General features: G+C 45.1%; 2 protein-coding genes across 4 annotated transcripts; one reads left to right on the top strand and one right to left on the bottom strand.

The window, feature by feature from the left end:
* Window positions 1–1,534: 1,534 nt before the first annotated feature.
* On the bottom strand, window positions 1,535–13,313 carry GTF2E1 (general transcription factor IIE subunit 1). 2 transcript variants are annotated; one of them, XM_083717954.1, is made up of 6 exons: window positions 13,159–13,313; window positions 12,299–12,550; window positions 10,151–10,605; window positions 9,227–9,428; window positions 6,440–6,681; window positions 1,535–3,535 (listed from the first exon to the last, which is right to left on the bottom strand). In XM_083717954.1, exons 3-6 carry the CDS (start codon window positions 10,596–10,598, stop codon window positions 3,105–3,107), a joined length of 1,323 nt encoding a protein of 440 aa, XP_083574080.1. In that variant the 5' UTR covers window positions 10,599–10,605; window positions 12,299–12,550; window positions 13,159–13,313; the 3' UTR covers window positions 1,535–3,104. The 2 variants fall into 2 exon arrangements, with proteins under 2 accessions (XP_083574080.1, XP_083574081.1); XM_083717955.1 differs by lacking the exon at window positions 12,299–12,550 and having other exon boundaries at window positions 13,159–13,260.
* A 114-nt stretch (window positions 13,314–13,427) lies between these two features.
* RABL3 (RAB, member of RAS oncogene family like 3) lies at window positions 13,428–25,179 on the top strand. 2 transcript variants are annotated; one of them, XR_014559399.1, is made up of 8 exons: window positions 13,428–13,561; window positions 15,151–15,242; window positions 17,565–17,694; window positions 18,979–19,093; window positions 19,624–19,774; window positions 21,567–21,713; window positions 23,413–23,451; window positions 24,408–25,179. XR_014559399.1 is itself a non-coding variant. In XM_083719884.1 (8 exons), the coding sequence occupies exons 1-8, from the start codon at window positions 13,516–13,518 to the stop codon at window positions 24,471–24,473; spliced, it is 711 nt and encodes a 236-aa protein (XP_083576010.1). In that variant the 5' UTR covers window positions 13,428–13,515; the 3' UTR covers window positions 24,474–25,179. The 2 variants fall into 2 exon arrangements, 1 of the variants encoding a protein (XP_083576010.1); XM_083719884.1 differs by having other exon boundaries at window positions 21,642–21,713.
* Window positions 25,180–26,556: the final 1,377 nt, after the last annotated feature.

The raw sequence follows: 26,556 nt of genomic DNA, 5'->3' as shown, positions 1-26,556 counted from the left end.
ACTCCATTACCTTACTCAAGTAGTGAGGAGGGGGCGGCGAAGAGAACCTCGAGTACAGCAGCACCTGCATGTCAGTATCTGATATATATATATATTGCCACAATCCTGAGCGTTACCTCCCTGCCACTCCGCCCAACAATAGCCTATTGTACGAATGCTACAGCAAACTTGGTAGCAGTGCACAGATTGCTGTCACCGCATGAAGGCAACACGAGGAAGTCTATCCAAGAGCAGCATGAATCATATTTCAGAAAGCAAAACATATGTGTGTGGGGGCTTGGTTCCTGAGAAGAGATTTTTAAAACGGGGCAGAAGAACTTGGCATTTCCAGACAAAACAGCTTCCTGTGTTATAGAACTAGATTTCCGAGAACCAGCGAAGCATTTTTTTCTCTTAGTCTCCTTGAAACCCAGCTCAGACATATTCAAGGAAGTCTGACTGCTGGAAACATTTTAATTATTCATTTTTAAATTATAACTCACCCTGCCTGGGCCTTTGGGACACCAGATGCCCAAAAGAAATTAGTTAAAATTAGAATGTCAAGACTCATAAATGCAATCAGTCTGTAACAACTTGCTTTATTTATCTGCAGTATTAGTCTGCAATTCTATGTGCACTATATGTTGGGAGTGAACCCCAATAAATTATCTCTCATTAAACATCTATAGGGTCAAGGCTCTTAGGTTATGACCCATGCACACAAACTTGAGAGTAAATCCCATTGGACATGCAGGTTAAAAGAACTGTAACTAACTGCTTCCCTAAGGAAGGCAGGACCATTCTGAAAACTCTTCTTGGATGGAATTTCATAGTATTGAGTGTCCTATAGTCCAATCTAAGAGAGCATTGGAAATGTGGAGGAATAAAGGCAGTTGGAAATAATATTTGTTTCTTCATGGATCCACATACTGAAGACATTCCTTGTCTAAAACATCCTTGAGACACAGATAGTTTTACCATTCAAAGAGCTTCACAATCTACTTCTTACTTCATACAACAATTATGCTTCAGATCTGATCTCATCTGTAACGCAAGAGTTTTAATGCAGTTGCAATGCTAAACCATGGTTTGGTGATCCCTTGGGCTTTTTTGCATGTCGTCATCCTCTCCTCACCTGGGGTAGAGGTGGGGTAGACAAGCTATTGTTTCCAATTGCCAGGCCATGGCATCATCATCATCATCATACAAACAAACAAACAAACAAACAAACAAACAAACAAACAAACACCCCACCCATCTGGGTGGATTTCCCCACTGCACTGCAAATGAGCCAGCCAGCAGCAACGAGGCCAAGTTACCTAGCAAGTCTGCATGCAACATGGTATTACAATCCAAAGCCTACTATGATTGACTGACTTTGTCTTATACTGGCAAAACAAGGTGTTTTATCTAGCAAAGGAATATGAAAGGCAGACTGTGACATTGTGTAGGAACACCTACAAGAGTCCCAAGAACTCTTCAACAAGTATTATCCCATTAAGCTAAAAAAGAAAAAAGCAAGCTGCTCTGATTTGTTCATTAATCAATGAAAAACCAGTGGAACATATTGTTTGTGCCTTTTTATTTTAAGATGGAATAAAAATTTAGACCATAGTTTAAAGATCATGTGTCTATTACCTATCAAAATTTCCAAAGATAAAATCTTAAGAGAAACTTCACAGACTAACAAACCATAGAGGGTCAGTATACAACGGCTTTACATTTTAAGGGACCGATAACGTGTACCATTTCAGTAAATTAAAACAGCGTGTGTGGCAGATGCTAAAGTTTTAAAATACACAGTCCTTTTACCACTCTGGTCTACTATAATGCCAAATAAGAAAAACAATGATTTTTAAAAGCTGTAAATGTTTTTAAAACGTAAAACATTACAAGATTGGCTTTGCTTGTGTAGGCACTGCTGGATATATAGACTGTTCTGTGCTAAATACTGACACACAACAAAGTTCTGCATAATCATTCAGAATCGAGAAAACCTTTTGGGTTTGTGCCAAATTAAAGTATCCCCAGCCCGAGTCTTAACTTAGGCAAAATCACTTTTTGGGGGCAGAGTCCAAGAATGGAGAAGAGTGTTTTTCATTCAACATAGACTATCCAGCATGGGGGAAAATATGTTTTGACAGTTTTGGCCCATCTTTAGATTGTGACATACAATGGGAAGTATAAGAGCACTTCTGGAAGTAGGGGCTGAAGGTAATTTACATTTTGAAGTCAAGTCCACTCATTTGAAAATTATAGCACTGCAGGTGCATGAAAAGCCAGGAATCCGCCCATGTTAGCAAAGAAATAAAATCACTGACCTGGAAAATAAATTTCAAAAATGACAAGTTTTACAAGACTGTAAAATTCACCATGCTCTTTGAGGCTGTGACAACTTCTTCCGAGTCAGCAATAACCAAAATGTCTACTTGTCTCCAGTGTGCCTCTTTCTCCAAGAATCTATCAACCACTGTGGTGGCTTACTATCTATTAATTAACATGATTGTACATATGTTCTCTGCAGCTATAGATCGATTTTATCAACGATAGGATCTATAAGAAAATGGTACATGGGGAACAAAATATATATCCTGCTTGTCTGGGTGTAAGAAATAAAAAATACCCATATATTAAGTATGCAGAGCATTAAGTAGTTAGAAGCGGATCATATGCAGTTCTGAAGCAACCATCTTTAGATATTGTTTTCAGAGGAGATGCTATCACTGACTCAGAATCTAGGAAACTCAATACAATGCCTTCTACAACCCCCTTTCAGGACAGAAAAACAAGCAACCAAAAGGGCATTCCTATTTCCCAGATCAAAAGCAAACAATTATTAAGTACATGGAAATGAATGGATCTGGAAACTTTCAGTCTAGGTGTAGCTCTGCACGCAAATATGTGAGGAAGGGAATCCAGATTGCCCAGCAAGCTCTCGCTCTCTCATACATCTTTGGCTGGCCGCCTCTTTATCTATCCGATTACTAATGTGGCATTTTCTGTGTAAATCTAAAGAACAATTGAATTAACTAATGTGAATGTATGGGAATAGAATTCAGTATTTTGCTGTTCCAGAATTTCCAGGTGACTGTCATCTATAAATGCTGCACACAAGCAGAAGGGAGCTAATCAAACATGTCCTCAAACATCCGCTGGCCCATCGCTATGTACTGGTCTTTCTCCTCCAGAGTCATCTGGGCCACCAGCTCGGGCCGTTGGGTTACTTGACTATAATAAAATGGGCGTCCCGCCACCAGGACAGTGGGGTCTTCCGTCACCACCTCAAACTCATCATCATCATCTTCCTCTGTCAGCCCATAGAGTGCTGTTGCAGCCGGGGCGACGTGGGGAGGGGAGTCCTCATCCGATTCGCTCGTCTCGCTCTCAGAGTCACTGGCATTGGTGGCGGATAATGGGGCGATACCTCCCATGGCAGCAACGGAGGCAGAGGGGGTTTTCTTCTCGTGGATGAGCAAAGCCTGCATCACCTCCTCGTTATTGTCTAGGGCAGCCTGACCCTCTTCCCCTTCCTGTAACATATCTGCGTCTTGACCACCTGCAAGAAAACAATGGAAGCAATTTTACATGCTACTGCCGCGATACTAAAGGTAAAAGGACCCCTGGACGATTAATTCCAGTCAAAGGCGACTATGGGATTGCAGCGCTCATCTCGCTTTCAGAGAGCAGGCGTTTGTCCACAGACAGCTTTCTGGTTCATGTGGCCAGCAGGACTAATCCACTTCTGGTGCAACAAGACACCGTGATGGAAACTAGAGCAAACAGAAAGACCATTTACCTTCCCGCTGGAGCGGTATCTATTTATCTACTTGCACTGGCAAGCTTTCGAACTGCTAGGTTGGCAGGAGCTGGGACAGAGCAATGGGAGCTCACCCTCTTGCGGGGATTTGAACCACTGACCTTTTGATCAGCAAGCCCAAGAGGTTCAGGTGTGATTTCCAGGGTCTGGGCATGCACAGAAGCAATTTCGAGCATCACGCTGTGCCAGTCTGGCCCACAGAGGATCTCCACGGGAGTGATGTGGCCCATGCCCGGTAAGCCTTGCTGACCCCTGCTATGAACTGAGCAAAGTGGTGTACCTTTTCTTGCACTATGTAATTTCAAAGGTGGGGGGTGGGGTGGGAAGATGAATATCTGAATGTTTTTCTATGAGAAATTTCTCTGTACATAGAAAAAACAACATGGCAGGGAAGAGGTATCTTCAGTCATCTTTCCATTCCCAGTTAGGAAATGTGGTAAACCTGTGAAACTGGGGATGGATTAAACCCCACAGAGGTGTGGTTACACTAAGAAGTGCAATGCCACAACCAACATTTTGGTTTCTAAGGTAAGCTGGTATAATGCAGCTAAGAGATTGCATTATAAATCAGGAAAATCGTGCCTTGAATCTCACCTTGATCATGAATCAGTCAGCCTTATGCAGCCCAGTTGCTCAGTCTGACCCCACACCCCAATGGGAAATATAGGGATCATAGTACCAGGCTACTTTAAATGGTTATAGTGAGAATTATAGTAAGATAATGTGCATAAATTGCTTCCAAGCTTTCTGAAAGCATCATGTCAATTTTAAGTCCTACAGATGTCCCACAAGACATTGTTAGTTTTGCTGCAATGAACTAAGCCTTCTGGAACTCAACCTTCCAAAAAACTTTAGTTCTAAAAATCAACCTGGGGCAGAGCATCTGTCACTGAGACTTCAGTGTTAGAAAACAAACAGTGTAAATCAGGCATAGGCAAACTTGGCCCTCCAGATGTTTTGGGATACAACTCCCATCATCCCTAGCTAACAGGACCAGCGGTCAGGGATGATGGGAGTTGTAGCCCAAAACATCTGGAGGGACGAGTTTGCCTATGCCTGGTGTAAATGTTATCAGGAGCGTAAACTAATCACACTTTTTACACGTGTCTGAGAAGGCAGCTACTTTAACAGGAGTAAGAACTAAGACAGTGTGTCCGCATGTGCACAAGTATGTAGAGCACACACTTCCCCATTCTGAATTACGCACTTTCACTTCTTTATTTCTCCCAAATCTGTTTAAATTTCAGATATTGATATATTGCTTAATACTCAGAATTTCTACGTGTACATTAAAATGCCTGCTGAAATAAGGAAGTCTTTGTTACGTGCCTGCAGTTCAGTAAGGAGTTTGCTTATCTAATCTCAATTGAGAGGGAGCTCCACAGGCTTGGGCCCACAACACTGAAGGCACAGCTTCCAGTAGTTTTGAACCATTCAGCTAATTTCTCCAAAGATCTCCATGAATGGGCAGGGGTATAAGGGATCAGGCGCTCCTTAAGATATCATGAACCCAAGTTGCTAAGGACCTTGGAAATTAATAAACCCGCCTTCATAACATGGGCAGCCAGTGCAAGCTTTTAAGCTCTAAGGTTATGTACTGGCGTTGCTTACTCAGAGAGACAATGCCCCTGTAATTCTGGACAAATAGAAACAATAGAGCATGTGCTTCTCCAGTGCCTATGTTATACAGACATTCGTATTAGCCTCATCTCCCCACTACTGTACTCCTAAGTATCCAGGGCTCACAGGACAATTCTATACCTCACTGCTGCTTTTAGTTACCAACCCTGCTATAACATGCAATGTTGCCATGTTCTGCACAGCAGCGCTCAAAATTTGTCGGATGATGACCAGTACCAAAAACTTGATTTAATGAACACTCATATCAGAGTGAGGGACGCAGGTGGCGCTGTGGGTTAAACCACAGAGCCTAGGACTTGCTGATCAGAAGGTTGGTGGTTCGAATCCCTGTGATGGGGTGAGCTCCCATTGCTTGGTCCCTGCTCCTGCCAACCTAGCAGTTTGAAAGCATGTCAAAGTGCGAGTAGATAAATAGGTAATGTGATAAGGTAAAGGGTGTTTCCATGCGCTGCTCTGGTTCGCCAGAGGCAGCTTAGTCATGCTGGCCACATGACCTGGAAGCTGTACGTTGGCTCCCATTGCCAATAAAGCGAGATGAGCGCCGCAACCCGAGTCGGTCATGACTGGACCTAATGGTCAGGGGTCCCTTTACCTTTACCATATCAGAGTGCTTTGTAAATTGGTAGTCATAATGTTTTGTGCACTTTCACATTCGTTTAATGCTCCTAACCCTTCTTTTAGACTCTTTTAGTTTCTTTTAGATTCCTATAGTCTTTTATATATACCATCTGTTTTTAATAATTTTAGCTCAACCAAAACGTTTTACAGATTTTAAAAGATCGTACCCCACCCTCCTTATGCTGGTCTATGACCGTAATAAAGATTTGATTGATAGGATTGACATGTACTGGCGAGGGTCTGTTCCCATCAAGAGTCTAGTTGCAGCATCTTGCACCAGGTGGAGCTTCCAACATGCACAAGGGTAGTCCCATATAACGGGCGTTGCAGTAATCAAGTACTGAGGTTACCTGTTCATGAACCAGTGCCTTTTAGCTTTCTTACCTTCTTTCACTTCATCCGGATCGTAAGCCCCTTGTACTGTGCTCTCACGCAGCCAAACCGGTCTCTCTCTCGGTGGCTTCCCTTCATTAGCTGGCTGGTGCAGATCCTCTTGGTCCTCCATGCTGATGATGACATTCTGGGTATACAAGTCCTCATAAGAGGGTCCCTTGGTAGACCAGGCTTCCCTGTGCTGCCCACTTGATAGACTGCTGTTTGCCAAAGCACCGGCAGCCCGCTCCTTGCTGTAGACAATAATAAAACACAGGTAAAAAAAAAGGTAAGGGACCCCTGGACAGTTATGTCCAGTCAAAGGCGACTATGGGGTTGCAGTGCTCATCTCGCTTTCAGGCCGAGGGAGTCAGTCCACAGACAGCTTTCCAGGCCATGTAGCCAGCATGATTAAACCGCTTCTGGCCCAATGGGACACCGTGACAGAAGCCAGAGTGCACAGAAACACCGTTTATCTTCCCGCCACAGCAGTACCTATTTATCTACTTGCACGGGCGTGCTTTTGAACTGCTAGGTTGGCAGGAGCTGGGACGCCCCGTCGTGGGGATTCGAACCGCTGACCTTCTGATCGGCAAGCCCAAGAGGCTCAGTGGTTTAGACCACAGTGCCATCTGCATCCCAGTCCATAAAACACAGCACTTTGCTAACACAGGTATTTTCACTCATTTAAATAAATTGACCTGTTAAATCACACTTACAGCGTTCTACATTTTAGATCTATGAGGAAAAAATTGTGGCTCTGTTATTAGAAGGTGTGATTACGGTTGAATTTTTTTTTAGCTTCTGCTCTGATGTGGATTGTTTGTTTCATAAGAGTTCTGCACTGTGATTTTTGTGTTTTACTAGATTTGTGGCTCTCAGAACATTGCTTTGCGGGGGGATTAATCAATGTAATCAAATAAATAGAATGATCCCATAAACCATGCAGATTTCGCAGCAGTGTCATTATCTCAGGAATTTCTGGAAATTTCAACTGGGGATATAAGTATCACTATAGGTTTATTAATGTTGGATTATGAAGAGGAGCGCCACCCTATAAAGACAGACAATGGAACCATTAGGGATAGGCATATATTGTCTAAATAAAAGTCTGTTCTAAACACACACAGCAGAGAGAGGTGGAAGAGTTCTGAGGTGATATAACAGCCAGTATCACTTCAGACTATAGGTGAAGGATTCCTGTAAGTTCCTATACGTTAAACTAATTTACCTCTGAGTATAAATTGGTACAGCCAAGGAGCAGTCTGGGCTAGTACCTCTCTTCTGATGTATTTGGGTTTTGTTTCTTAAACCTTCAGGCAGTTTGAGGTTTGTTACATGTGCATGGGTGGGACATTAGGCGTGGTACAATCCATTTTATCACCTCAGGCTTCTATCACCTAGTCTTGCGTCATGTGTAGGGATAAGCCCTAATTTAATATATCAGCAATGTAATCTGTAACAAGTGGACATTATCATCTTCCAACAGGATTCTGAACTTTTATCTAAGAATTGGGCCATAATATATTTGCAGTTATTATATATAAATCAATTGGGCATAAGCATCTTGAGAAAATGGGACGCAGGTGGCGCTGTGGGTTAAAGCCTCAGTGCCTAGGACTTGCCGATCGAAAGGTCGGCGGTTCGAATCCCTGCGGCGGGGTGCGCTCCCGCTGCTTGGTCCCAGCGCCTGCCAACCTAGCAGTTCGAAAGCACCTCTGGGTGCAAGTAGATAAATAGGGACCGCTTACCAGCGGGAAGGTAAACGGCGTTTCCGTGTGCGGCTCTGGCTCGCCAGAGCAGCGATGTCACGCTGGCCACGTGACCCGGAAGTGTCTCCGGACAGCGCTGGCCCCTGGCCTCTTGAGTGAGATGGGCGCACAACCCCAGAGTCTGTCAAGACTGGCCCGTACGGGCAGGGGTACCTTTACCTTTACCTATCTTGAGAAAAATTATAACATTAGACGACGAATGGTTAGCACCTCTTCTTGGAACAAGTTATTGGATTATGGACACCTTTATATCAGCTGTGTTGTTAAAGCAAGTGTTATGTTTTTGTTGTTCTTTCTTCCTGAAGAGTCTAGTTTCAAACACTTAGGGCAGGGTGACTAAGCTTCAGTTTAGGGGCCTGATCCAGCCACCCCCACCACCCCCAGCATTTTCTTCTCACTCCCCAAGGCCTCACCAACATGGGTGGTGGAAACAGAAATAACTAAACAAATAAGGTAGACAGAACTGGGGTGGGTGGAGTTTAGCAGCGTAATGGGAATGGAAATTGTCCACTCCTCAGTCACCAGACTGATGAACAGAGAGGAAGCAATCTGCTGATCAGCTGAGAACGGTGAGGCTCGTGTGCAACATATTGTGGGTGTGAGGAGGCCCTACTTTCCCCTGGAGGGTTGGTGAAGGGTACATGCTGCTCTCAAGCTAAAAAAAAAAAAAGGTTAGCCACCCTAACTTAAGGCTTCGCTTAAAAAATTAGCTACCTATAGGAATTTGACTGCTGTGTTCTCACTGTAGGAGCTTAAGCAATCCCAGTGTCATAACAGACAAAGTGATTGGTAATACATATTGCTAAGCAACTAATCCTTACGTGCCACACTACAGAGTTCTACGTCTTCAGAGGTCTGTCTCCTTTCCCCTTAGCTGTAGACTAAATGCATCCTGATTCTTCACACAGCAGGTTGTGCAAAGGAAGACTGGACCACATGAGCAGTCCTAACATATCCAACACCAAAAGGATGCTTGAATATCAACAGACCAGTACCAGGTGCAGAAGGTTCAGTACCCCAAGCCCACCTCTGTTTCAGCGCGAGAATCTCCATAGGCTCAGGTTCAAGTAATTCATAGGCTAGGTTAACATCCTCAGTCTCACGGAGGAGTGCATAGATAGGTTCTATCTGTTCGTTAAACCGTGCCACAAGCGTCCGTGCATCCTTTTTGGGCATTGCTGACTCATCTTCCTCCACTTCAGTCTCACAAAAGGTGCAGCGAAAAAGTCCTAAGAAGAGAAGCTGCTATGAAGTAAGAGAGATACAACTAAGTAGCATTTCAAGTAGAATAATTTATTATTAAAAACATTTCCCTCAGAACACCAAAAGGAAAAAGCACAATGATATTGGAATGATGATGATAATAATAATAATAATAATTTTTATTTATACCCCGCCCTCCCCAGCCAAGGCCGGGCTCAGGGCAGCTAACAAGCAATAATAAAAACAAGTTGAATGATTACAACTTAAAAACCAAAATAAAATACAACATTAAAATAATGAAACATTAAAATATTAAAATGTAGCCTCACCGCAGGAGAAGGAAAAGAAAAAAGAAACAGAGAGGGAGGGAGGGAATCAAATTGGCTCAACGCCAAAGGCCAGGCAGAACAACTCTGTCTTACAGGCCCTGCGGAAAGAAATCAGATCCTGCAGGGCCTTGGTCTCATGAGGCAGAGCGTTCCACCAAGATGCATTTAAGACTTAATTCCAGAAGGCTTTTTCATCTCCTTTAGCCAGACATAGGCAACATGAAGCCTGTAAGATGCTTCCATGTTTCCGAGCCACATATCCCCACCACCAGGGTAATTATCTGTTAACATGGATCAATCACATGGACTAACCAAGTTAGGTGGTTTGTTCCCACATTAGCTTCAACCTGCTCAGATAAGGCACCAAAGATTTGTCCAACCCTGTTGGGTTCCTTATGAACTGAATGCTTGTACCTTACCTGTCATGGGATCAAACAACTGGTTTGCCTCTAAATCTGTGAAGGTGCTAAAGCAAATCGGGCATCTGAAGGAGGCTCGGTTGGTGGAATCTCTTTCATCTGTCTCAATCCTCCTCCTCATGTGGTCTAGTTTATACTTCACAACATTGACCAGCAGGCGGTAATTGATGAAATAGAAGTTGTGCCGGGTGGTCTTGCCATCTGAGGCTGTCTCCACTCTCATCCTGCATTTGATGAACTTGTCCCCTTTCAGAGTGTTGAGAACAGCTCGGAGCTGCTTCCGGTCAAACTTCAGCAATTCCAACATGTCCTCCTCTTTCACACATGGATTCCGAATCAGAATGTCCAGGGCCAAAGAATGTTCAGTACCATAGAAGCCACGTACTACATACTTGGCAAGGCGCTTCAGAGCAGCTGGGACTTCCGTGAGAACATCTGGGTCTGTCATATCAAGTCTGCAAACATAATAGAAGGAAATTATAAAAACAAGCTCCGTGGCCCAATAATTTTGATTACCACAACTATGTGTTCCCCTTACCAGTTAGCAACAGTATTGCCACTGTCATTGCACTGGGTTTACCATAAAATGGTAGATACACACCACCAGTCAACACAGATGGGTTTTAAATCCGTACCAAGAAATGAAATCTCAAAAACAATTATACTACCTGTAATGGGGCCAGTGTTTTTGAATTAGGCTTCTTTGTGCTGGATGTTCAAGAATATTCCACCCACCAAAGATAAATTTAGGTGCAATTTTGCCTTATCTGCAGAAATTTTTTATTTTAAGATGAAAAAGCAGAAATATCTGCAGGCTTACAATGCAACTTTGTCGTTGTCTTCTCAGCCCAACTGAGTTCAATGGGACTTCATCCTAGGTAAGCAGCCTTAACTTGGCTATGCGATCAAATTATGTTGAAATTGCCTTTTAGTACAAAGTAGTGCCAGCAATGCCCAATTAACTAAATAAGCAACAGCCTATTATTTACACCTATTCAACCTTTTGCCAGACACAGCATTCAAGTTAATCTTGTTTTACTGGCTTTGTGGGCAGATAGACATATTCAAGGCTATGTTACTCCATCACTTTTCTAGTTTGGAGTCCCGTTTTCTACTTCTCAACCCTCTTAACCACTCCTCCCATCCAGATCCTTCAATCTTGTAGAAAAAGATTAATAACATGTGTCAGGGACTCAAGAGCGGGAGCACAGGGAAGGGAGGAGATGGAGAGCGAGGGGGAGCAATCCGAGGGCAGCGTAGGAGAAGATGACAGTAGCCCGAGAGATTCCATGAGCCTCTCCAGCGAATCGGAAGATTCACAGAAGGGGGCGCCGGTGGCCAGGGCAAGGGGGGCCCCAAGGGGGACACTCCAGAAACAAGGGGCCAGCGGGGACTCCCAGAGCAGCAGTTGGAGATCAGGACCGGCTTCCCCACCAGAGCGTAGTGGGGGGGAGGAGTCCCAGGTATCTGGGCCAGCGTATTCACCACCAGGGAGAGAAGATGAGTCAGGGTTGACCACGCCTACATCGGAGAGTCAGGCAACGGAGGGGAGGTCACGTCCAGCCAGCTTCCAGGAGGAAGGAAGCAGTGATAGAAGCAGTGTAACGGTCAGGAGGAGGATCACGGGGTTGGCGCAAGAGCCAAGTTCAAATGTACAGGAGCGCGGGACAGCAGAGAACGAGGATTGGGAACCAGGTCCTAAAGCCCGCAGGAGGCAGGGGGAGGAGTCAGGCGACTCAGCGTCAGAAGAGTCCAGAATGGTGAATGCCCCAGCGGGCAGGAGGGCCCAGAGGAGGAAGGAGCTAAGGAAGAGGTGGAGCAAGGCTAGGGTCTTAAACTGGTGTCAGAGGGGAGGAGATTCAGACGGAGCTTCGCCGGTCTAGGGTTTAAGACGTAGAGCTGCGCGCTGCGGCTTTGAAATGGAAACTGAACTTCAATAAAGACTTTTGTACATAACGACAGCCTGGCGTTGGTCCTCTGTGAGCTGGGACCTAGGGGCAGCTCTGACAACATGTAATATGAATCTCATCCGTCTCTCTGTATTTCCTGCCTCCATACTTGAGAACAAAGTTGATCTATTTATTTTTTTAACCTTAAGCCACATCTCCTCATTACTCAGCTGAACCAAGTTTTTCCAGTCATACCCACCTCTTCTAGCTACACTGCCTTTCCTGTTTGTTATTCAATTCTCTTTGATCCTCTTCAATCTAGTTTTCATTAGAAGTGCTCTCACTATGGTATTCATGGATTTTCTCCTGGACAAATCATCATCTTCTCTGCCCTTTTCCCAAACTTCCAGGGGATTGTTGATCATACCACACTCCTCTAGCTTTCAAACCATCTTCTTCTGATTTTCTTATGATAAATCTTCATCTTTTCCCCATTCCCCTCATATAGTGCCTAATAAAGTATAAAGTTCAACAAATTAATACTTTGGCTTTCTATTTTCTATGGGCTTACGTATCAGTTGTGGGGTGGGGGAATCCCCCTGTTTCTACTTGAACAGGCACAAAATTAGATACTGGAATCTGATATAATTTCTCTTATTTACTTCTACTGCATAGTCTTCACTATTTCTCCACCTTTCATTTGAGATTTTAATTTTCATGTGGAGAAATTAGAAACCTCACAACAACAAAAAACTGGCAGCTGTTTAGGGAAGTTTTTAATGTTTGAAGCTTTGTCGTGTTTCTGGTCTTCTGTTGAGAGCCCCCCGGGGTTGATAGGAAGGCCTGGAAAAAACCGGAAAAGTTGGGTGGAAAGTCAGTCCCCCCCCCCAGAAAAATCCTGGTTCCCCCCCCCCATTTTTCCGGGTTTCCCCCCAGGCCTCCCCATCTCTCGTCTGGCTAAGATACCGAGGGATGTTCCCGCTGCTAAGGGCAACCCGGAGGCTGAGGGGGCAGAATGGGTGTGTGGGACGTCATAAGCGTGCGCCGGGGTGGTGGGGGGGGGAAGGCTTGCGGGGATTCGGCCTCTCCCCCCCCCCCCCGAGGGCCGCTTCGACTGACCTGCGAGGAGCCCCGGACAAGACAGTCTTTTGGCCGCTGCCGCCGCCGCCGCCGCCAGGCCGCACCAAGTGGGCGAGCGAGGCCGTCGCCGGCGCAGATGCGTCACTGCCGCGCGACGCCGGCGAAAGGTAAGGCAACGGTCACTCCGTGACGCGAGGCTTCCCACCTCTCCCGCCTCCGAGAGCCAATGAGGAGCGCGAAAGCTGGGGTGGGGCGGGGCGAGCGGCGCAGCTGCCAGCCAATAGGGAGAAAGAGACGAAGGGCGCCGGGCTTGCCTAGCTCGGAGAGCGTAACTGACGGCGGGAGGCGGGAGCTGCTATTGGCTGGCGGGCGCGTCACTCACTCCGAGAAGGGGCGATGGCTGCTTTGGAGAGGGTGAAGGTGCTGGTCTTGGGGGATTCAGGTGAGCGGGCGGGGGGCAGGTGAGGGCAGGTGAGGCCTGGTCCAGGCAGGAAGGAAGGGGGAGAGGGAAGGAAAAGCCCCAGCCTGCGGGGGGGGGGGGGAGAGGAAGTGACTTGCCAACACGCTGGGTGTATAGAAGAATAATAGTAATAATTCATAATACAGTGGTGCCTCGGGTTACAGACGCTTCAGGTTACAGACTCCGCTAACCCAGAAATAGTACCTTGGGTTCAGAACTTTGCTTCAGGATCAGAACAGAAATAGTGTGGCGGCGGCGGCAGCAACAGGAGGCCCCATTAGCTAAAGTAGTGCTTCAGGGTAAGAACAGTTTCAGGTTAAGAATGGACCTCCGGAATGAACTAAGTACGTAACCAGAAGTACCACTGTATTTGCTGCTGCACTACATGGTGTTCAGTATTTTGGGAATTATCCAGTGCTTTTATTTTGGGGGGGACGCAGATCCCTCAACGTTTTGTGCCTCTAAGTTTGGCCTCATTGAGGGGAGTATTTCAATATGAGTAGGAAAAGGAGAGGACAGTGGTACCTCGAGTTACAGATGCTTCAGGTTACAGACTCCGCTAACCCAGAAATAGTACCTCGGGTTAAGAACTTTGCTTCAGGATGAGAACAGAAATCATGCAGTGGCAGCGCAGTGGCAGCAGGAGGCCCCATTAGCTAAAGTGGTGCTTCAGGTTAAGAATAGTTTCAGGTTAAGAACGGACCTCCAGAACGAATTAAGTTCTTAACCCGAGGTACCACTGTATATAATAATAATAATAATAATTCATAATAATATAGATGTAAAGGGTGTTAGGGACGCTGGTGGCGCTGTGGGTTTAACCACAGAGCCTAGGACTTGCTGATCAGAAGGTCGGCGGTTCGAATCCCCATGACGGAGTGAGCTCCCGTTGCTCAGTCCCTGCTCCTGTCAACCTATCAGTTCGAAAGCACGTCAAAGTACAAGTAGATAAATAGGGACCGCTCCAGCGGGAAGGTAAGCAGTGTTTCCGTGTGCTGCTCTGGTTCGCCAGAAGCGGCTTAGTCCTGCTGGCCACATGACCTGGGAAAACTGTCTGTGGACAAATGTCAGCTCCCTTGGCCAGTAAAGCAAGACGAACACCGCAATCCCAGAGTCATTCACAACTGGACTTAACCGTCAGGGGTCCTTTACCTTTAATGGGTGTTAGGGAGAGGAGTAGTACCTCTGGTGGGGACACATATCACCCTCCTTTGGTCCTCACTAGAGATGGGAAGGCCTGGGAAAGAACTGGGGAAATATGAAAATAAACCAGGTATTTTTCCAAAGCCTTCCATTTGGAAAAAACCTGGCTTTCCCCCCAGTTTTTCTGATCCCCCCCCCCCCAGGCCTTCCCATCTCTAGTCCTCACCCTGCAGGTAAAAGGTATGAAAGGTACAGGACATCTGAAGACCCAGGGCTGGGGAAGACTCCACTAAGGGCTATCCTAGTAGGAGTTTCAAAATCTACTTGTTCCTCCTTAATTTAAACTACAGGTACACAGAAAATTTACAAGAAAGGCAGTGATGTTTCACTGACTATGAAGGCTTAGTTTGCAGTTGCCTTTTTTGCAGGTGTGGGGAAGTCATCGCTTGTTCACCTCTTATGTCACAATCAGATGTTGGGAAACCCGTCTTGGACTGTAGGCTGCTCCGTTGATGTCCGAGTAGGTGGAACTATAAATTTCTATTGGTTGGTGGTATTTCACTTCAAAGACGAGGGAAATTCTGAAGGCTTATTGGCAAAGTAAAAACATATAATCAGGTTGCAAAGGGAATTGTAAAACAATAGGCTATTGCAGTAGGGAGCAAGAAATCTTAGTTCTGAAGCAGGCAAGCATTAGTAGTTTGATCTGTTTTCAGTCCAGCCTCTGGTGTAGATTAAGTAATGCAGATTTGTAAATAAGCCCACAAAAGTTACGGGAGCACCATTTTTTTTCTAAACTGCTGAAAAGCTAGTAGACCATGGTTTTGTGTTGGCGACAGAGGAAAGGAAGTCTCCCCTAATCGCTGCCAGCTGCTAAGTTGACTGATGGAGAAGGAATGGAAAGAGTTGTCTCTTCTTTGCCTGCCTGGTCACATGTTTGCAAGGAATTCCTATGGATACCACCTATGGATACCAGCCAGGCAGTTTGTTAAACAGAAGGCTGAGGTAACGTTACCCAGTTGAACTGGTGTGGCCTTGCGGCAGCTATTGATACATCAAATCACCAAATTTTGGCAGACCGCATGCTTGCCCTTGCAGGAGATTGAACAGCCCTGAGCAGATCAACTTGCCTTGGACAGACTGCACTGGCTGTATTCAAAGAAGTGGTTGGGGAATAGTTTGTTCTCCTCTGTGCTATTCCCTCCATGATGTGTTCCCTCACATATTTTGTCTAATACAGTGGTTCCCAATTAGCTAAATACTTTGGGTCCCGTGTTTTTTAACAGCCAAGCCATAGACCCCCTACTTTTGAAAAGTTTTGAGGTCTCTGTGGTAGTTTTGTTAGGAGAATGGTGCCATGGACCCTCTCAGTGGGGGGTTACAAGGACCACCAATTGGGAACCACTGGACCATTAATGAAGACATATGGGTGACTAGGAATGGGACAAAATGTCACCCATATACTGATAACTTGCAGCTTTTTCAACTGATCCTACAGTAGTTCCTCGCTTATGTCCTTCAGAAATGTTAGAAGAAGCAACCATGGGAGCAAGCCCATGGTCTGTGGATCCAGTGCCTCCTTCCCCTCAAATGGATTAGAAAAAGTCATGGGGGCGCCTATCACAGCTATTTGACAGGAAAACTAAATGGAACTTACATGTGAAGCGTCAGTTTGCATCTTAGTGCCAAATGCTGGAGCCAAAAGAGAGGACAGCTGTCATCTTCTTGCCCCTGGTTCTTGAGCTTTTGGTAGCTAGCTGCTAGTGGAAGCTGAATGTCGGACCAGATGGATTTTGACCCAGCATGTCAGTTCTCATGCTCTTAAACCCCTCTCCAAAACCCACCTGTCAGGGACGCAGCGGGAGCGCAGGGAGGGGAGGAGATGGAGAGCGAGGGGGAGCAATCCGAGGGCAGCGTAGGAGAAGAGGACAGTAGCCCGAGAGATTCCATGAGCCTCTCCAGCGAATCGGAAGATTCACAGAAGGGGGCGCCGATGGCCAGGGCAAGGGGGGTCCCAGGGGGGACGCGCCAGGAGCAAGGGGCCAGCGGGGACTCCCAGAGCAGCAGTTGGAAATCAGGACCAGCTTCCCCTCTAGAGCGTAGTGGGGGGGAAGAGTCCCAGGTATCAGGGCCAGCGTATTCACCACCAGCGAGAGGAGATGAGTCAGGATTGGCCACGCCTCCATCGGAGAGCGGGGAAACGGTCAAGAGGAAAGTTACCGGCTGGGCGCGCGCGCCAAGTTCAAATGTACAGGCGAGCGGCACAGCAGGTAGCCCGAATAGGGAACCAGGTCCTAAAGCCCGCCGGAAGGAGGGGCAAGAATCAGGGGGGTCAGCGTCAGAAGAGTCCAGAAAGGATGAAACCCCAGCGGGCAGGAGGGCCCAGAGGAGGAAGGAGCTAAGGAAGAGGTGGAGCAAGGCTAGGGTCTTAAACTGGTGTCAGGGGGGAGGAGACTCAGACGGAACTTCGCCGGTCTAGACTTTAAGACGTAGAGCAGCACGCTCCGGCTTTGAAATGGAAACTGAACTTCAATAAAGACTTTTGTAAATAACTACAGCCGGGCGTTGGTCCTTTGTGAGCTGGGACCTAGGGGCGGCTCTGACACCACCCTTTTCATGAAGGCCTTTGGAGGAGCAGCAAAGTGCTATGCATGCTAATGGCCCTATATAAAGTAGTTGTTAGGATAATACGAAAACGAATCTTATATTTATTTTTATGGACCAAACCATTACAAAAGGCACAACAATAGATTGATTGTTTGTAACCAAACCATATGCCTTCAAGTAGAAATCTGTATTGCCTTGTTCTACATACATGGCACTCTTGGTTTTTCATTTTCAGATTCATGACTACAAAGAAGGAACCCCAGAAGAGAAGACTTATTATATTGAATTATGGGATGTTGGTGGTTCAGTGGGCAGTGCCAGTAGTGTAAAAAGCACACGTGTTGTGTTCTACAACTCAGTTAACGGTAATGTATGCAGGTTTTAAGATCTGTTTCCTATTACTTTCATTCTATGAGAACACCTGTGAACTTGGTTCATGCAGAACCTATTCCAGATGTACTGCAAGGGAGAGATTCTGATATCAAAGCAGGGTTCCTTACTCGGCTGAATTTAGATAAGAAAATGTTTTACTTTTGTAGATACCATATGCATGTACATTCTGGCAAATCTGCTTAAAATTGCTTTCTGAAATCATTTTCTGGGTGTAAAGGTGTTCATGGTGCCTATTTGTAACCCGGTAGACACAAGCTTGCATGTGGGAAAATGATTGCTTGTACATAAGAGCATGAGCAAAGTTCTTATTATTGCAGGGTGATTTCATAACTAAAAGCATTTTTGGAGCATGAACAGCGCATGAATAGCTCGTGCTGTCCCAAATGATTGGTCCACATAACATAGCCTGATCGTCTGCGTGGTCTAGTGCGATGGCCCTTATCTGCTGACTGAGAACAAGTTGCATTCCTTGTATTTTGTATCTTTCTGACTTTACACAATAAAGGCTGTGCTGCAGCAGCTCTAAGGCAGCCAGAATTCTTCAACCCATCTCTGTGTGAGACTGATTCTTACTGATGGCGAGCAGGTTCTCGTCACTTGCAAACAGATTAAATTTGTGGCAACCCTCTGCCACAGTGCCTAGAACGCCACACATACTGAGAGACTGGGGTCCAGAAGCACAAGGCCCTGTGGAGCTCTGGTCCTTTTATAATTTGTGTTCATGGAGTTGTATGGTTGGAAAGAACCAAATGTACAACACCAACTCTGAAGGAGAAGAACACTTACAAGGATATATTAAATAGTTAACATGTATTGTCTTTCCTGTTTAGGGACTAGAGTCCTCAACATGTGTAGCAATGTTCTATTGAAACTATCTGGCTGGGGATGGAAAGGGGTGGTATAAGATTTATCTCCATGTTGCAACATCTCTTAAATAAAATGACTTTCAAAATTCCTGCATTGATCAAAGGGAATTCTGAGAGGTAGTCCATAATGAATGATGTGAGGGAAGCATGTAACCCCAGTTTTCCTGTAGGAGAGGACTTGGAACAATAGAAAAGAGAATAATCAAGGGCAGTAAATTGGAGATTCCCTTTGATTTCAAAAGCAAATTGCATAGGGTGCTGTACAGGAAACAAAGTTGTGCGGTTCTTTCAACCTTGCCTTGTGTTCTCACCCTGCGATGTCTTTCAACATAATTTAGACGGTGTTTGGAAGAAGTCATTGTATTTACGAATGGCCTTGTACTTATTTAGGCATCATTTTAGTACATGACTTAACCAACAAGAAGTCCTCCCAGAACCTGTATCGGTGGTCTTTGGAAGCTCTCAACAGAGATGTGGCTCCATCAGGAGTGCTGGTGACCAATGGGTGAGTGTGCAGAGGACCTGACAATCATGGCAGATGTGATGGAGGGATGAGATAAGTTGAGAGCGTGTCTCCCCTTTTCCAGAATGTGTGTTGAAGAGCAGGCCCTTGCTCTTTATCTTTATATTGTTCAACAGCAATCCATAAAAGCGGTGGGACCCTTTGAATGATCTGCCCTCAGAGACTGAGGGAACCTGATGTGTTCTTGAACACTCCAGGCAGTTTTCCAGATGATGCTTCAGACTTCAGTACTTGTAATTAAATTTGTTGTGTTTGTTGCAAACCTCAGTTGTTTTGAGTTCAGTACCTAATTTCAGGACTCTGGTTTGGGGGGGAAAGTACTTTTAAACATTTTTTTCGATTCATTATGGATCATTTCCCAATACTCTTTTACACTTTAACAAGTCCATCACATATGAAAAAACGTGTTCTACATCTGCTGCTGCTTCACTAGACTTTTCAAGTGCTCCCGTCTTTAATGACCAGTGGAAAATATTGTTTACTGACACACACATCCTCTTTTTCTTGTGTAGGGACTATGACCGTGAGCAGTTTGCTGATAACCAGATTCCGCTGCTTGTCATAGGGACCAAGCTGGACCAGATCCCAGAAGTGAAACGCAGCGACGTCTTGACCAGAACTGCTTTCCTTGCTGAGGATTTCAGTGCAGAAGAAATTAATCTGGTTGGTATTTTGTACCTTATTTTTGTCAATTTGGCATAAATACTTTTTTTTCAGATCAGATTTATTGTGTTTATGAAATCTGCAAATCATTTACGCAAACGTTACAGAGTTAACCAGAATAGTATGCGTTGCATACTTTAAATAATTCAGAGAATTTGCTATTGTTAAAGAATGATAATCAGTCTGCATCTCTGTCAGTTTTAATAGTGGCAGCCTAATTATTCACAGCATTGGTTGCAGCAGGAGGTGGCGGCCAGGAGAGAGGTTCCATTACAGCAACTACATTAGACTGCCAGAAAAACCTAGAGTATAGCCTGTTGCTGAAAACAAATTTCTGTCAGGCTGTGCTCAGGCACAAATGAGGCTGAGGGCACAGTATGAAGACCCTGCTTGTAGAAAGTGTGGTATGGGGAAGTAGGAGGAGAAGCAGAGCTGGATTTTGTGGAGAGGGAGTTTGTATTTTTCCAGAAAAGTGTGGAATTAGGTAAGTGAGGGGAGAGTTTCAGTAATATTTTTTATTTTTATTTTTATTTTATTATTTTTGGCCTGCATACCTGGCTGGGTTTCCCCAGCCACTCTGGGCAGCTCCCAACAGAATATTAAAAACACGATAAAACATCAAACATTAAAAACTTCCCCAAACAGGGTTGCCTTCAGATGTCTTCTAAAAGTCAGATACAGTGGTACCTTGGGTTACAGACGCTTCAGGTTACAGATACTTCAGGTGACAGACTCCGCTAACCCAGAAATAGTGCTTCAGGTTCAGAACTTCAGGATGAGAACAGAAATCGGGCTCCAGCAGCGCGGCAGCAGCGGGAGGCCCCATTAGGCCCCATTAGTGGTGCTTCAGGTTAAGAACAGTTTCAGGTTAACTACGGACCTCCAGAACGAATTAAGTACTTAACCCAAGGTACCACTGTAGTTGTTTATTTCTTTGACATCTGATGGGTGGGCGTTCCACAGGGTGGGCGCCACTACCCAGAAAGCCCTCTGCCTGGTTCCCTGTAACCTCACTTCTCGCAGTGAGGGAACCGCCAGAAGGCCCTCGGAGCTGGACCTCAGTGTCCGGGCAGAACAATGCCCTGGACACAGAATTGACTTGCGCCTCCATAGACAGCTGTGAGTCCAAATTGACTCCCTGGCTGCGCACCTGGTCCTTCAGTGGCACAGTTATCTCATTCAGGACATAGATGCTCAAGGACATGAACTTGTGGAGAAAAGATGTTACTTGTTCTTTTGATTAATTTTGTGTTTAAGTGGCAAGACAGGCTTCATTTGGTCAGTGGAAAGTGAGTAGCATTCTTCAGGTGGTCAAGGACATCTCTGTTATATTCTCAGTGGCTAATAGAAATAATTGTTGGCTACCAAGCTTGGGCACGACTGGTTGATTCCTGTCTTTCTACGTGAAATTGATTGTCCGCATAGAAAAAATCCCTTGTGTTAACTGACTCTAATACACAGCTATTGCTTCAGTTTGAGCCCTAGGGTTGGCGATATTTGGTTTTCAGCATTGTGATATATCACCAGCTAAACATTGTGATATACTGATATATCATGATGTCTGCAATAAGGATGGAGCTATGTAGAGGCACTGGCTGGCTTCACGGTTTTCCCCACGTTGTGATTTTTGCATAGTGTGCACACACACACACACACACAATATATATGTGTGTGTGTGTGTGTGTGTGTGTGTGTGTGTGTATGGCCAGGTCAAACAACACAATATGGACTTCAAACCTGTTTTGGACAATATATAGCCCAGCCCTATTGAGCACAGGATTATGTCTTGCAGTTCAGAACTCATGTGCTTGTTAAGGATTGTGGCTTCAATGACTCTAAAGAGAAAGTTACCTGTTGATGTTTTCAGGACTGCACCAATCCTCGCTACCTGGCTGCAGGCTCCTCCAACGCTGTGAAGCTTAGCAGATTCTTTGACAAGGTGAGTCTTTCAAGTACTGCATATCTATTGCTTTTCCATTTTTGCAGCATAGAAAGTGAAGAGCATTAGCCTTGAGTAGCCTGATGTGAATTGCATAGGCCACTGAATTTCCTTGAACAGATTCCAGTAAGTGAGCAGGCCAGGCTGAGACAACCTGTTGAGGACCTAGAAATTCATGGTCAGGGAGAGCTGTATTCTGAGAGCAGTTCAGGCACACTGGACAAGTGATAAATAGGCAGATTAACAAGACTGGAGATGAAGAGTTCAGGTAGCGCCAGGAAATAATGCAGGATAAGAGAAGAGCAGAGCAGGAACATACAAGAAGTACTTTTTGTAATGCAGAAGAAGGCTACAGGCAAGAAGTCACCCATTTCTGATTCAGCCTATTTCTGGGTTTTAAATTAAGGCTCTGAGATTTTTCTGCCTGTCTGACTATGCAACAGCTGTATACAGAAGGCAATGAGGTGTCATTGAAATTCTACTCAATATTGATCCAGAGCAGATTCCAGTGTATAGTTAGCCGAGTAAAAATTTACAACACATTGCAGGATTCCCAAAGAGGCATTTCATTCAGCTGAGCTTTACTGCTACTGAAGGCAAATGAGCATAATGGTCACATATCCAGTACATTCAGGATTGGCACTGTTCATAAGAAATCCAGTTGCAGCAGACTTCACTTAAACTTATTTATGTATGCTACTACTGTGGCTCGTGTTTCCTTAGCCCCAAAATGGGAACTGAGCAAGGTCCCAACCAAAGAAGAATGGCAACTTAAGCTGATGGAATATGTGCAGCTTGCAGACTTAACATATAGAATAAGAGAACAAGAAGAACATATGTTTAGAGAAGATTGGGAAATGTTTATTGAATATATGGGGGGGAATTGTGTACATGTGAAAACGCTGGCAGCATTAAGATAAATTCATCAGTGTAAATAAGTTGGATGGATGCAATAATGGAATACTGAATGGTTTAGTTTTTGTAAAATATGCAGGGATATGCAAAATGAACTATGGAAAGAGAAGAAGGGAAGTCATTGATATTTTAAGGATGTTAACACGAGTATTTTAAATTGTAAAACATAAAATTTAATAAAAAGTTGTATAAAAAAAGAACAGCACCTCTCCCTTCAGTTTGGCTGGATGGCAGTGGTCTTGCCAGAGGAAGCAGGAGCCAGCAGATGGTGGAGGAAGTCCAATCTCCATTCCCTCGCCAACACCCCATGGAAGCCAACTCTCCCCAACCACTGCAAGAAGGCAGGAGTCCTTGAGATTTGTTTCTCCTCTTGGCCCAAGCCTCTTGTGCTGGCTTACGATGTTGAGGCTGCAAAGTTAATACAGATATCCTGACTTCAACATCAAAACGGATTTTTCTCTACGGTTCTTCCCAGAATGCCCCAGAAAAAATCCAGGGCAATCTTTTGGAGGGAGAAAAATACCTTCTCATTGAGAAGCCCTTCTACTGCCTGTGTTTAAAAGTCTTTCTTTTTCTTATAGAAAAAGTCCCATGCTGCTTCAGCCTTTGCCATAGATTGTAACCAGCTTCAGGCTGCAATGCTGTGTGAATTTCATTGTGCTCAGCCAGGCTGGGCAATGGCACCATATGGAAACATCCTTATTTAAACCAATTGGGCTGCCACAAAATCTGTTGTATAAACCAATGCACAACACTCACTCTCCCCTTTTTATTTTTGTTTCAGGTCATAGAGAAGAGGTACTACTTACGAGATGGTAACCAGGTATGTGTGCTCTCTGCTTAACAGTTAAAATTTTGAAAGCTTTGGCAAAGGGGGGAAAATAGGAAGAGATGTCAAAAGGGCAAGCACTGATGTAATCCAAGTCATTGCAAAACTCACCAATGAGATAATAGCCTCTGCTTTGCTTAATTTTTAATCTCCTCAGCAAAGAGCTGGGAAGGAAAGCAAGTAGGTATGTCTCAAAATGTACGCAGAAGGTAATGTCTGGTAATGGTAGTTATGTCATCATAGAGTTGCAGTCAGAATTATTCAACCCCCATTGCAATTCAGGGTTATTATCAAAATTTACAGACTTTCAGCTGTTTGCAATGAACACATCAAACAAAAGCAGTTGAAATACCTCAACATGATGGATGCTTCAAGTGGTTCTGAAATTGCAAAAGGCAGTATTTTTTTGTTTCTAAAAATTCCCGGGCAATGCCAGGTACCTCTGCTAATATTGTATAACCAGAGATTTTCTGCCATTTTGAGTCCACAGCTCCCTTGACCAACTACATTTTTTCTGCGGCACCCCTGGGGGGCTCAGGAGCCCAGTTATGTCACCCCTCGCCTGCAGCACCAGCAACCCCTCACCCTTTTTGAACACCCTCCTTTATGAAGCATTCCGTCAACCTCCTCTCCTCTCCCCTCTACTTGGGAGTCCTCCGGGCAGCTGCTGCTACGGCCTCATGTCTCTGGGTTGCCCTCCCCCCCCCACCCCAAGAGAGGAGACTCCCTGAGGCACCATTCGCCTGCAGAGCTGGAAGCCAGAGTTGCTGCAACAAACAGCCTTGCAAGTCTATGTTGGGCAGAGATGCAAGAAGGGGTCAGAAGAGGGAGGGAAGGAAAGAGGGGCAGAGGCCATTGTTGCCTGCGGCACCCCTGACCATCATTCGCGGCACACTGGTTGAAAAGCACTGGTATAAACCAATTCTAATGTAAGGTTTTTTGTCTGACAGATTCCTAGCTTCCCAGAGAGGAAAAGATTTGGAGGCGGCTTTGTAAAGAATCTTCACTACGACTAACCATCACTTGCCAACTAGAGACTATGGAAAAAGAACGATAACGCTTTTACTGCTACATTCCTGTTACCGCAACAGATACTTTTGCTAACAAAATCAAGTTCTGGAGCACATAAATCGCCAAGACTGCTCCACTGCAAGTGCTTCTGAACATATGCAGAAGGATCTCTTTCCAGACCTCTGGGAAGAACCCGAGATCTTTTGGACAGAGTGCAATGATTTCACAGGATAGGCAACAGCATCGTGGAATATGCTGCCCCATAAAATGGGGTTATATCCATCCAAGTGCTACCCAGAGTAGGCCCACTGAAGTCAATGAACAAGTTAAGTTTATTTATTTCCAAGGGGTCTCCTCTGAGCATGACTTGGTTGAATGCAAACCCATGTTTTTTCTGTGTTCTGAAAGTTTTATGAACCTGTGCTTCCACCCCTAGCAGAATGGTTGCGCTGAGGTGGATTTGGAAAAATAATTTAAGAATCAAAGGCTTATAAGCAATGAAAACATCAGCATTCCAGCTTACTGAACAATACTCTTGCTGATGCTATGGCGTTGATTTCATCCTGTTGCTAAGGGACCCCCTACCCAAAATATCTATGAGCTGTAACGAGTTGTGTAAAAAATAAGCGAGGGAAACGGGAAGAGATTTGGAAAGCCGACATTGAAAATAAATGATGTTGCTAAGCACAATAATAAAAAATTTAAAACCTGGTGGATGTTTAATTGAGATTTTGCATTTAAGCAAAGAACACTAGATACTCATATGCACAGGACTCGAATACTTAGAGCAGATGTCTGGGAAGGTTGAGAAATAGGTCTGAATGCCCTATTAAATCCAGTCACTGTCCATCAGAAACTCTTTTCAGCCATGACATGCTTTGCGTATCTTTTGCACTGGCAAGTATCCTTGGGTAAACACTCCTCCCCCTGGGAGTCGCAGGCAGCAAAACTGGGTAGAATTTAACCCATGCTCAGCATGCGCTCACAGGGAGCAGAGGTGAAAGAACCCCTTTTGCAAGGAACTGCTTTTTCTAAATAATTATTTTCCCTTTTCCTATGGGAGGCACAATTTCTTTGTTGTGTAGTGATGTAGGTGAAAAAACCCAGGATCAGCAAAGCACGCAGACGCCATTTTTTCCTGCAGCACTGCACCATGGAGAAGTCCCTATCGGAGCCCATGTCTACATAAAGCAGGTTTCTCCCTCCACACAGCAAGACTTCTTCTTCATGCAGGGATGCAGGAAAAAAAGTCTATTTGTTTTTGCAGCACACACCTTCCAAGAAACAGGCAGGCATCGAAGGATAGCAGACCTGTTCCCCCCCCCCCTCCTGCTGCTTCCTTTGGCTTTGTGCGTCTGTTCACAAGAGGGAATGGGCAAGTTCGATCAAACTGAGCAGGATTTAACCCATCATCTGCTAAGTGGGGGGTTAAATCCTGCTGCTTTGGCTGCAGGCACCTGAGACAGTGCAGATATGAGCCCTGACCCATCAGCCGACATAAAAAGTTTGAATAAAATGGCATTGCAAGCACAGGTTCCCTACGTCTGCATTTTGTGCCACACTTATCCCACACTTCCAAGCATGTGCTAACTACGGAATTAGAATGAGCATAGTTTCCCAGTACATTTCCGAGCACAATTCAAAGTGTTGGTGCTGACCTTGAAAGCCCTAAACGGCCTTGGTCCAGTAGACCTGAAGGAGCATCTCCACCTCCATCGTTCAGCCCGGACACTGAGGTCCAGCTCCGAGGGCCTTCTGGTGGTTCCCTCACTGTGAGAAGTGAGGTTACAGGGAACCAGGCAGAGGGCCTTTTCGGTGGTGGCACCCATCCTGTGGAATGCCTTCCCATCAGATGTCAAGGAAATAAACTATTTCTGGGTTAGTGGAGTCTGTAACCCGAAGCATCTGTAACCCGAGGTACCACTGTAATGTAACAAGAACTATGGACACAATGGAGTTATTAAAAATATGGATTATTTTTTAAAAAGATGAAGTAGAAAAGGTTTAACAACAGAACCATGGAGGGGAAGGTGGGAAGTCCAGAGATTCGGAGGAATCTTGTAACTTTGGATGTGTTGTGATATGATT

Source organism: Podarcis gaigeae, assembly GCF_964106915.1.
Source record: "Podarcis gaigeae genome assembly, chromosome: 17".
In the NCBI taxonomy this organism is placed as follows: domain Eukaryota; kingdom Metazoa; phylum Chordata; class Lepidosauria; order Squamata; family Lacertidae; genus Podarcis; species Podarcis gaigeae.
The sequence above is the reverse complement of the archived record's forward strand: the minus strand, read 5'-3'. Positions and strand labels throughout refer to the sequence as shown.